Below are 12,642 nucleotides of genomic sequence, written 5' to 3'. Positions count from 1 at the left end.
TCACTCCATGTTTTTATCAATATCAGCTACCATTATTACGTCCTTTCAATTTTGTCAAAGATAACAATATAAATAAAAATTGTTTTCCTTAACCTAGATAAAAAACATAGAATAACAAAGAAATAAAAATCATTACAAATAGGAAATAAAAATCAAGAGATGCAAAAAAATAATAAAAATAGAAAAAGTCTTTAAGCAAACATACCTTTTGATTTCAGCTAATTAATATAAACGATGTTATTAATTAACCGGAGAACAATTAATTCTTGTTTTCTAAATCAGAGAGAAGGGTGAAATTTGCAGGTAAGTTTTTTTTTCCTTCTGTTTCGCTTAAATGTTGTCTTCTTCCTTCGGTTGGTTCTGCTTTTAAATGAAAAACATTAACGTTGGCCAACGGATACAAAATGAAAACGTTGGCCAACATATATAAATTAACATAGAAAAAAACGGTTGCCAACGTCTTCATTTGCCTTTTGCTACAAAAGAAGATAAAAATAGCTTTTACCGTACTCAACAACTATTTTAGATGTGAGTTTAGCTACTTGGTTGGAGTTGACATAAACAAATAAAAAAGCTAAAAGTACAAGGTTTTCCTTCTGGCTCTTCTTTTACCTTCTCGGTTGGATATGCTCTTAGAAAAGTTATTCAATCAAAATACTTTTCAATCAAGTAAAAAAATTCAAAAAATTTAATTGATAATATCAAATTTAATCTTCAATATTTTAATTGCTATAGATTTTATTTTAATTTTATCCTCTAAAATTTGATTTAATTTGATTTTTATATCAACTTTAATCCATGTTTTTTTAATTGTTATTTGTTTTTCTTTTATTTTTTTCAATTGAATTTTTTTTATCTATCATATTTGATTCTTGTTTTTTATTGCTATTTATTTTATTTGAATATGAAAATTGAATTTTTTTTTTAATTTTATTCTCTTTCAACTTTTTTATATAGCATATCTGGTCTCCATTTCTTTAATTGCTATTTGTTTTAATTGAAATAATTTATGAAATTAGAATATTTTTTCAATCTCATTTCTATTCAACCTTTTCACTTGTCAAATTTGATTTCTATTTTTTTAATAAATTTGGAGAAATAAATTAAAATATTAATAAATTATTTTTCAACTTATTTTTCATGACACGGTAAAACACTACAAATTATTTTGCAACTTATTTTGTTAAACATCAAAAAAATAATTTATCTTTAAAGAAAATTATTTTTATAAAAAAATTATTTTTCAACAGATCGATTACATAAATTATAAATTTTTCAAGGAAAAAGTTTGTTGTGTTAGATAAAACTTGGCTCCCAATTTTGAAAGGAGACAAAGAAGTTAATTGAAAGCGTAAAAAGTGTTGGTTAGGATCATGAAAAGGCAGTAATGATGACAAGCAAGTTTAGATGCTGCTTTGAATTAATCTCAGACCACCGATTTGTCTTTGTCTTAAGCAACTCTTTTTATTCCATCCTTGATTCTACTGTTACGGCTTCCCTTTTGCAGAGAACTGCACATGATGTCGCTGTTCCCGTGTGTTGGACTCCATACACCCATTTTCTTAATATTCCTGTGTGAAGCGAAGAGAGTGTTTGAATGGGAGGTGATTTGTGTTTTTTAAATAAAAAAATATGTTTTTATACCTTTTAAAGATATAATTTATATTTAAAAAGTATTATATTTTTAATAAAAAATAATCATATCTCCATACCAAACACACCTAGATCCTCCCAACTACTTGATAGAAGCAAGATACGTACGATCCTTCAATAATTAAATCACTACGCGGAACCTAATTCTCAAATGTAGATCTACCTCGTTAAAAACAAGTTCCCTTCTAATTCGAGACTATGATTTGGCGTGAGAAATCTTGCCGGAAATTAAAGGAGGTTGGTGGCCTGTAATCATGCAGGTTGGAGCGGGTGTGGCTGTGCGCGCGCGCATGCTTAATTTGCTTGCTTTGTTTGGATTTCGTGTCCCTTGTTTTTTTTAAGTATTTTTAAATTAAATATATATTAAAATAGTATTTTTATATTTTAAAAATTATTTTTAATATTAAAATATCTAAAAACATAATATATTTTTTTAAATTAATATTAAAATAATATTTAGATGCCTAGCTATGCAAATTCTAACTAATAATGAATGAATGTCCACTTCTTTAAGTTCTTTTGCTTTTGCTTTTTTTTTTTCCTTTCCCTTTCTCATCTACTATTCCCTTGTGATTCCTGAAAGTGAAAGCTTCTTCCTTTCTCTCTTATTTCTCAGGAGACGGCAACAACGTACATGCATGTTGCTACTTTAGAGAGAAATAGGGATTTCTTTTCTTTTCTTTCTTGTTTTTTTTAATAATAATAATAATAATAATATAAGTGGGGTGACTAATCTTTATAGAAAGGTTTTAAAACGATCGTAAGTTTGTGCGTTTTGTGATTCGATTGAAAGTGCTATAATGATTTTGTACATGAAAATACTCATCTAAAGAAATTAAATCCATAAAAAAATATAATTTCAAGAACACCTCCTACGTACCACTCTATAAATTACATGGTTTTTTCAAGTGAACAAGGACGAATCCTCAGAACATTGAATTCAAAACACGGGGACACGGGTTTAATGCAGAAACCTTTTTTGCCTAATTAAATGAAAATCTAATTTTACACAATAAATATATTACCAAAGCCCAAAATAAGAGCTTTGAGTGTTTACCTAATTAAATGAAGAAATGGGGTAAGTGTTTGTATTTTACCCTTTGATTGAGTACCCACAATCTAATTCAACTTCTATAATTTAATTATATTATACTATTTTTGTTTATACACTACTAATTTGCAATTTTGTTACACGCATGAGTAAGAACTATAAAACTTTCTAAACCTCAAATTCTACATGAAATTAGATAAACATTTATCTTTTCGGAGAGTTTTTGGAGACGCAGGCCAACCCGCGTTTTCAAAAGAAGCGAACTTCAGACTATATATATATATATCTAGCAAAGGAGTTAAAATCTGTAATATAAAGAAAAATATAATTTTTTTTAAAAATGAAATAAACAAAAAATAAAAGTAATACTAATCCTAGCGAGAAAAAAAAGGTATTTTATTGGTTGAAATATATCATAAAAAAGGTTATGATTCAGTATTTTTCACATGAAATCTTATTTTTTATCTCTATTTATGAGCTACCTACCATTCAGTTCGATTTTAATGCCCTAGAAAAGATTCCATTTTTTATAGCTAATTTGGATTATTTTATTTTTTATATTAGTTTAATATATTAATTAAAGTGTTTTCTAAGATTTTTTTATTTAAAAATATATTAAAATAATATATTTTCTTATTTTTTTTAAATTTATCTTTAACATCAATCAATAGATTAAAATAATTTGATAACATGAAAAATAATTTTAAACAAAAAATAATAAAATTTTAATTTTTTAAAAATACTTTAAAAATATAAAAATAAACAAACTTTTAACAATAAAAAATTTAAATTCAAAATCTTAATTTAATTTATTTACCATAAAGGTGCCACCACACCCGCTAGATACTCTTTTTTTTCAATCCATAAACAAGAGTAAAATCACACTGTAAACGTCATATTACTTTTTTTTTTAACTAATTTGTAAATCTTTTTAAAATTGAAAATTCATTACTACTTAGATCCACTGTAGAGGAAAAAAAGAAATTTTTTTTAGATTTAGTTTTCTTTCATTCCTTTTAATACGTCCATGGAAAAAAAAAACTAAAGAGTAATTCAATAATTAAATTTAAATTTAAATTTAACCGTTCCTTAAGTAAAAGTTTTTTGAACTTAAAACTTGTATAGTCTATATATTTTATTTTTATCAAATAAATAAGGATGATAAGATTCGAATTCGTGATTATTTTATTATTAAAACTTCGATACCATATCAAAAAATCATTTTAACCCAATAATTTAATCTATTAGATAAAATTTAAAATATAATTTATATTATTTTTTAATAATATTAGCATAAAATCATCCCTCATACTTTAGTTGAGATAAAAAAAGGTTTTGATATGAAAAAGATGATGGATAGTGAATTCGAATTATTTTCAGACGAGGCGTTTTTCCTTCTTCTATTTTAATAAATTCAAATTACTTTTGCTCGACACGTGTGCTGCAAAGGCGCGTGAGTATGGTACACAGGAGAATAAACATAAAAGCATATATAAAAGGACACCAAGGTAGGAACTGACCGTGTGGGATCATGTTAAGAATCTTTGTGTTATTTAAAGCCCAATAAAAAAAAAACAATCCATTTTTTTTAATAAAAAAAGAACCCAGCCAAACAGAGCCTACCATTCATCTCTGACTTATATATATATATATATATATATATATATATATCCTTAATTTAGTTTTTGTATATAAAACTCAATTCTCTCTATAAATCAACAGTTAGTCATGGTGGTAAATGAACTCTTTAGGAAGGAAAGGAAAAGAAAGGGAAGATTTCAGTTCAAAATTCATTTAAGACAACAATTTCAATAAGACGCAAATAATAAAAATTACTCCCTAGCCTGATGTTTGGAAAGTATAGAGAGAAAATATAGGCTAAAAAATTAGAGGCTTTTTTTCCCTCTAACATAGAAATAACACAGTGTAAATAAATATCTAAAAAAGTAACACAATTTTAAAAATTGCGAATAACATTTGGGACTTACGAGCCCCAAGTATTACTGGCTTTTTTTTAATTGTAAAATGTTCATTGCAATTTACAATAAAAAGAGAAGATATAAGAGGAAAAAAAACGAAAGAAAAAAGAATTATGAAAGCACATCAAAAGTATGATTATATAACATTATCATTATTGTTAGAAAAATTTTAATAAAACAAATTAAATATCACTAAAAAAAATTACTGATGACAAAATAAATAGATCATACGAACTGTTCAAAGATAACTGAACTTACTTATTTTAAGTGGTTTATATAGCTTATTCTGGTCACTATTGGTGATCTTATTTAATATTATTAAATTTATCTCGACAAGATTTTTTTGATGATACAAAAAATATTATTATGGATTTTTGGTATTTTTCTATAATTTTTTTATTTGTTTTTTCTTTCTCCCGCATTTTTTTTTGTTGTAAATTATGTTAGCTATTTTATAATTTCAAAGAGTCACTAGAGATATTTGTGACCAGGGATTCATAGATGTCATCCACTACATTAAATGTTTTTTTTATTTGTTATTTTTCTTTTATTTTTTGGGTTTAGAGTCCAAAAGAACTCAAAAAATAAAAATACAGTCTTAGAAACAGAGGGTAAAAAGGTAAGTCCAAAACAGAGGGCAAAAACAAGGGACCCACCATCCCTTTCAAACCAACTCAATTTATGAGAGTGTTTAAAAGCAGCTGCGAAGCACCTCCCACTCATTACTCGCTCTCTCTCACTCACTCACTCACTCGCTCATTCGCTCACTATTCTTCTACTCTTGACTAACAACAAAACAGCCCGCATGTGAACATGAATACGACTACTGGTGCTGCTACTCTCCCTCTCCCTCTCTCTATATATCTATCAAGATTGCCTCTAATAATAAGCCAAACCAACACAGAGGCCAACCCAGCTGTTCCTTTCCATTTTTCTCTCTATACATAAAAGCTGCATACAATAAAGTGCAGTGTGCTCAGAGAGAGAGAGAGAGAGAGCCAAGGAAAAGCTCATTGTTTTGAAAGTTATCATTTTTTGTTATTCATATGCTCATTACTCATGGCCTTGAAGAAGATACCAATGTCCAATGATAATGCGTCGGTAGTTTTTTTGGTTTTTTTGGCTTCATTGGTTTGTTCTGTCACTGCCTCTGTGTCTTATGACTCTAAGGCTATCACCATTAATGGCCAAAGAAGGATTCTTATTTCCGGATCCATTCACTACCCAAGAAGTTCCCCTGAGGTATTTTCCCTAATGTGCTTCATTTTCCTACTCTTTTTGAGGATTTTTCTTCAAATGGGCACCGCTAAACTGTGCTCCTAGTTTGTGTTTTTGAGTTTTAGTTGATTGGACTCTCTTTTTTTTGTGTGTGGGGGGCTATGGCAGATGTGGCCAGATCTTATTCAGAAGGCAAAAGAAGGAGGACTGGATGTTATTCAGACATATGTTTTTTGGAATGGACATGAGCCTTCACCTGGAAAAGTAATTATAAAAAATGGGAACTTTTTTTTTTGGCTTTATATTTAAGTTAATGAAGTAAGTGTGATTACTTCCTAATCTACTTTTTGGCTGTTTTTCAGTATTATTTTGAGGGGAACTATGATCTGGTCAAGTTTGTTAAGCTGGTGAAGGAAGCAGGCCTTTATGTTAATCTCAGGATTGGACCTTATGTCTGTGCTGAGTGGAACTTTGGGTAATAACTTCAATATCTAAGGTTGAAAGGATAACAATTTCCATAAACAGAAGGAAAACAAAATAAAAAAACCTGATAGTTTTGAAGTTTTGCAAATTTGAGCAAAATGTTCCTTTTTTTTTTAATTTTATTTCCAGGGGTTTCCCAGTTTGGCTTAAGTACATTCCAGGCATCAATTTCAGAACAGACAATGGCCCTTTCAAGGCGAGGCAGTTTTCATGCTCCCTTTGTTTTTTCTATTTGATTCTTTTTTCTGTATATAACTAATTTTGGATTTTGATTTCTGCAACAATGAAGGCTCAAATGCGAAAATTCACCACAAAGATTGTTAACATGATGAAAGCAGAAAGGTTATTTGAGTCTCAAGGCGGTCCAATAATTTTATCCCAGGTAGTCATATCCCTCCAATCTTATCGGTTCTCTTCATACAATATCCTGTTGAGTATCTTCATCACAGTATACACGTCATATAAAATCTTGATTTTGTCTTTCATTTGATAGAATACGGTAGTTTAGTATCTTCATTTCTTTCCCTGTCAATCTCCGTGACAGATTGAGAATGAATATGGACCCATGGAATATGAACTTGGTTCACCTGGTCAAGCTTACACCAAGTGGGCTGCACAAATGGCTGTAGGTCTCCGTACTGGTGTCCCATGGATCATGTGCAAGCAAGATGATGCCCCGGATCCTATTGTAAGTGATCTGCTTATCTTTATTTTACCTTTTAGCGACATCTTTTTACCTCTCTCTTGTCATTTTCCTCGTCCAATTCTCGATGGTTCCTCACCTCGTTAGTGGGGTTGCCATTTAATTGTGTTTTCCCTTTTTCGTGGTCATGAATGAGATGAATGATTATTCCTCATTGCACATGGCTCAGCTTTGAACTTTCCCAGTCCTATCTGTTTTTCTGTTCCTTTTTTCTGTTTTGTTTTTTTTTTGGATTCCCTTGGTCGTTGATTTGAAATGATATATTGATGACCATGTTTCTTGTCAATCATATACACCACCCATATAACTTCCGTAGTGAGCGGTTATTGATAAAAGATGTGTTCTTAATCCAGTTATTTGGAATGAAATGTATTCAATTGAACCTTTCATCTATCTGAATTGTATGGCCTCACCATTGAATTATCGTGCCAGGCAATTTATTTTTTCTACTTGTGTGTTCGAGTTTCTCTAAAGCTTTTTATTTGCCTGTTGTCTCGAAAGATTAACACCTGCAATGGTTTCTACTGCGACTACTTTTCTCCAAACAAAGCTTACAAGCCACAGATGTGGACTGAAGCTTGGACTGGCTGGTAAATTACTTGTTGCCTCAACCATCAATTTTCATCACCCTCATGAACTACAGGTTCATAAGAATATACATGGCGTTTGCCTGCTGATCACCCTTTTCCATTGTCTCTTATTTTGCATAACAGGTTTACCCAATTTGGTGGCCCAGTTCCTCACCGACCAGCTGAAGACATGGCTTTCTCCGTTGCAAGGTTCATACAGAAGGGAGGATCATTCATAAATTATTATATGGTGAGTTGTTTGTGGAACTTAAGTGAGCTGCTCCCCAAGTGAATTCAACTGAGTTTTATATGCTTTTGTGATTTCAGTATCATGGTGGAACAAATTTTGGCCGAACTGCTGGTGGTCCTTTCATTGCAACAAGCTATGATTATGATGCTCCTCTTGATGAATATGGTGTGCACAAAGCACTATTTGTTTCAAAAGTGGTGTTTCCTTATCCTTGACATTGTTTGCCTATCATCTGGTTTAAATTTGTATGAACTTGTTCGTGTGTTCTATGCCTTATGGAGTTCTATGCCTTATGGAAGTACCGAGAGAAGGTCGCTACAGTAATGAATTTAACCTAAACAGTAAAAACCATATTCTCCTATACCATGAAGTAAGGTCATATTTTTCTTTCTGGTCAAGTGGTTGGCTGCTGATTCCTGTCTTTTGACGTGGTGTCATGATGATTGGTACATTGAATGCAAAACGTCACCCGGACAATGATTTTCTATCGGTTCTATTTTGGTTATTCTCTGAGAATGGTCCTAGATGTCATTATCCTTAATGTCTCAAAACAGTTACAACTTCCCAACGGATAGAGTTTTGGATTTGTAAATGTCATATTATTGTTTGTGGTGCGTAAAAATTATGGAGACATGCTTTATTATTGTTTTTATTATTGTTTCTTTGCTCAGGAAAATGCTGCTATTAAATAAACTTTCAAGGACAATTATAATTATTTCAACAATCTCTTATCATTAACATTACTCAAAACTGTTTTGTTGGTCAAGATCTAACATGCATTATTAATATGGTTTCCATCAATCTGAAGTGTTGCCACTCGTTTTCTTATGCAGGACTGTTGCGGCAGCCTAAATGGGGCCATTTGAAAGATTTGCATAGAGCAATTAAGCTGTGTGAACCTGCTTTAGTATCTGGAGATGCAACTGTTATACCACTTGGAAATTACCAAGAGGTCAAATTTGCCTTCTGTTTTCTATGAAACATTGCTTTGTTCCAAAGTTGTATTGGAGTTTCTTTAATTTTGTCTTTAATATACAGGCTCACGTGTTCAATTATAAGGCTGGAGGTTGCGCAGCATTCCTTGCAAATTACCATCAGAGATCATTTGCAAAGGTGTCTTTTAGGAATATGCATTATAACCTACCACCATGGTCCATCAGCATTCTTCCAGATTGCAAGAACACCGTTTACAACACTGCAAGGGTTAGAATTTCTATAAAAAAATTAATTTTTTTTTCAGTCTTTTACATCATTTGGATGTTTATTTCATAGACAAGATTGCAACATTTGTAACAAAATTCCCATACAGGTTGGTGCTCAAAGTGCAACGATCAAGATGACTCCTGTTCCTATGCATGGAGGCTTGGCTTGGCAAACTTATAATGAAGAGCCATCCTCAAGTGGTGATAACACATTCACTATGGTTGGGTTGCTGGAGCAGATAAATACAACTAGAGATGTTTCAGACTATTTGTGGTACATGACAGAGTAAGCATTTATAACTGCCAACTTTTTTTTTTTATCTTTCCTTTGTGATTCGCTTTATACACACACACACACACGCACACACATTTTACTCCTGTGATAATTTTCTGGCAGTCTTTATTCGAGTACTTGAAGATTCTTACTCTTCTTTCCATGTTCTCTTGATATTGCCAGTGTTCATATTGACCCCAGCGAAGGCTTTCTGAAGAGTGGCAAATATCCTGTTCTTACTGTTCTATCAGCTGGGCATGCTTTGCATGTTTTCATCAATGGCCAGCTATCTGGTGGGTTTCTGTTCTGTTGATTTTAGGGTGTTTCTTGACCATCTCTCTGTTTTTTTTTTTAAAAAAAAAAACCCCAAAAGACTCCTGATGGTCGGGGAACTGATTTTCATACTGTTTCTTGGAAGATATTATTATATAGAGATATGAAAAGCATAATTGATTATCTTGTTTGGTCAAGCTACTTTAATTGAATGGGTCAATGGATAGATTTATAATATCTGGCCATTCCACTTTACACAGAACGGGTCATCATTTAAGTTTTTTGTTTTGATGATCAATATGATAATGATAACAAACCTAAAGTTGATATGTCAATCTTGGTCTTGCTTCGAGCACAAGCTAAAATAACTACTTCAGTCCATCATGATTATTCATAGCTTATTGCTCCATGCTTCCTCTCTCTTAGCTTGCATGTTCTTAATCTTGAGCAGGGACTGCCTATGGAAGTTTAGACTTCCCAAAGTTGACATTTAGTCAAGGTGTGAGTTTGAGAGCTGGTGTCAACAAAATTTCTCTTCTGAGCATTGCTGTTGGTCTCCCGGTTCGTTCTCACTCACACACTTGCTGAACACATGGAAATTTGATGCTCCATAAAAAGTGTTCATAGTATTTTGCATTTAACATTACTCATGATCATGTCACTTTTGGGGACAGAATGTTGGCCCACACTTTGAGACATGGAATGCTGGTATTCTTGGACCTGTGACATTGAATGGTCTCAATGAGGGGAGGAGGGACTTGTCCTGGCAGAAGTGGTCTTACAAGGTTTGTCCTCAAACATTTTTCCTGTTGCTCATCTTCCTAGCATGCAAAAGATTCATTTGTTTGCATTTTGCTACCAGATTGGTCTTCATGGAGAAGCATTGAGTCTCCATTCAATCAGTGGGAGTTCTTCAGTTGAGTGGGCAGAGGGGTCTCTGGTGGCCCAAAAACAGCCACTCTCATGGTATAAAGTGAGTATTTAAACCCTAATCAAAAGTAAATTGATGAAGAATTCAATTTTCTAAAGAAATGTATCACCTGGTGTTGCAGTAAACTATTAATCGTGTTCCTTGTCCTTGAAAAGAAAAGTATATTTTTGTTGGAAGTTGTAACCCAAAAGCATGTGGTCTCTTCCACCACCAAGGCCTGGGCTGAGTTGTAGCTCCCAGAATATGCTTATCTGTCTTGAACTAAAAAAATTCAGTGATGTAGGACATGTTTATACAGCAACTTACATTATAACATTGTGCAATGTAATTATAACTTGACAGAATGTTATTCCTAGGGCTGCTCAAAGCAGAACTCAACCAGATCTGCTAGGTCTAGAATTGACTTCTTTCTGTCATGTTTCCAGACTACTTTCAATGCTCCTGCTGGGAATTCCCCTTTGGGTTTAGATATGGGCAGCATGGGCAAAGGCCAAATATGGATAAATGGACAGCATGTTGGACGTCACTGGCCTGCATATAAAGCATCTGGAACATGCGGGGAATGTACTTACATTGGAACTTATAATGAAAATAAATGCTCAACTAATTGTGGCGAGGCTTCCCAGAGATGGTAAAAAAAGCATAATTCACTTTTCTTTTTGGACTCTTGGATGCATTCATGAAACTGACAATTCAATTGTAATTTTCCAGGTATCACGTCCCTCAATCATGGCTAAAACCAACAGGGAACTTGTTGGTTGTGTTTGAAGAATGGGGTGGAGATCCAAATGGGGTTTCTTTGGTTAGGAGAGAAGTAGACAGTGTGTGCGCTGATATTTATGAGTGGCAGCCAACTTTGATGAATTATCAGATGCAAGCATCTGGTAAAGTCAATAAGCCGCTGAGGCCTAAAGCCCATTTGTCATGTGGCCCTGGACAGAAAATCAGATCAATCAAGTTTGCCAGCTTTGGGACACCAGAAGGGGTTTGTGGAAGCTACAACCAAGGAAGCTGTCATGCCTTCCACTCTTACGATGCTTTTAACAATGTATGTGGTCTTGCATTTGTTCTTCTATCCTTTTCTATTCTAGGAAATATAATCATGCTACCAGCAACAGCTATGAAAATATGTTTTTCGTTAGGGTGGTAATTTGTGTTCAAGAGACCTAATTCTCAGCTCCATCCAGAAACTTTTTCTGGAAAGGCTGTTTAGCCTCTTTTAGATTCACTGATAATCTCTCATACAGAATTAATTAACCCGAACCGCCCCCTTTCAGTATTTGAAATTCTCCTATCTTGGTTGAATGGCATCTTTAATCATCTTCTCAAGAACATTTAAAGAGACATCTGCTGGTTAACAGCATTTCATGTGCCTTCCCAAGCTTATTATTTATTTTCCAATGCTTGATTCCCATCTTTACCTTTTGTTTTTCTCCCATGACATATTTTTCCTGTTTTGCAAATTACTGATGCAAGACTTTGTTCTTGCAGCTTTGTGTTGGGCAGAACTCATGCTCTGTGACCGTAGCACCAGAAATGTTTGGGGGAGATCCTTGCCCGAGTGTCATGAAGAAACTAGCAGCAGAGGCTATTTGCAGCTGATGACCTGCTACAGTTGGAAATAAAGAAGATTATGGATTTGATTTTCTCACCGAGTACAGCATCTTCGGTATACTATTATATTGGCAAATCAAGCCTCACAACCATGAGCACGGCAACCATTTGTTTTGGCGCTTCCAGGGTGAAGTTGTACAAATATACAGCACACCATCTGGTCGAAGGCCCATATAGATTGTGGAAATGATTGCAGATAAGCTTTATATACATGGGCTAGCCAGTGTTTAATTTTGGCAAAGGAATGGGTTCGGTAGAAGCACATTGAGATGAAAAATCAAATGTGTCCATGTGCAAATCTGGTAGTTTTAGAGTATGGAAAGCCTCTGGTTTCCCGTGACCTTTTATTTCATGTAAACTTCCTGGGAAGCAATTCCATTATTGGTTTGTTCTTGTAAGAGTTTCTTGAGGTTGAAGAAATGATAACAAGCTTTCCAAATTA

The 12,642-nt window shown here is 33.0% G+C and overlaps 1 protein-coding gene across 2 annotated transcripts; it reads left to right on the top strand.

Annotated features, from left to right (window-relative positions):
* The first annotated feature begins 5,409 nt into the window (after positions 1 to 5,409).
* LOC133670088 (beta-galactosidase 1-like) lies at positions 5,410 to 12,642 on the top strand. Of its 2 annotated transcripts, XM_062090532.1 has the most exons (19): positions 5,410 to 5,925; positions 6,070 to 6,165; positions 6,264 to 6,376; positions 6,514 to 6,580; positions 6,674 to 6,766; positions 6,929 to 7,072; positions 7,589 to 7,677; positions 7,801 to 7,906; positions 7,984 to 8,071; positions 8,740 to 8,858; positions 8,945 to 9,109; positions 9,216 to 9,394; positions 9,566 to 9,675; positions 10,107 to 10,216; positions 10,330 to 10,440; positions 10,518 to 10,628; positions 11,012 to 11,217; positions 11,298 to 11,634; positions 12,078 to 12,642. In XM_062090532.1, the coding sequence occupies exons 1-19, from the start codon at positions 5,743 to 5,745 to the stop codon at positions 12,186 to 12,188; spliced, it is 2,538 nt and encodes an 845-aa protein (XP_061946516.1). In that variant the 5' UTR covers positions 5,410 to 5,742; the 3' UTR covers positions 12,189 to 12,642. The 2 variants fall into 2 exon arrangements, 1 of the variants encoding a protein (XP_061946516.1); XR_009834009.1 differs by lacking the exons at positions 10,107 to 10,216; positions 11,012 to 11,217; positions 11,298 to 11,634; positions 12,078 to 12,642.

This window comes from Populus nigra, chromosome 1 (genome assembly GCF_951802175.1).
Source record: "Populus nigra chromosome 1, ddPopNigr1.1, whole genome shotgun sequence".
Classification (NCBI taxonomy): domain Eukaryota; kingdom Viridiplantae; phylum Streptophyta; class Magnoliopsida; order Malpighiales; family Salicaceae; genus Populus; species Populus nigra.
Note: the sequence above shows the minus strand (reverse complement) of the source record. Positions and strands in the feature narration are given on the sequence as shown.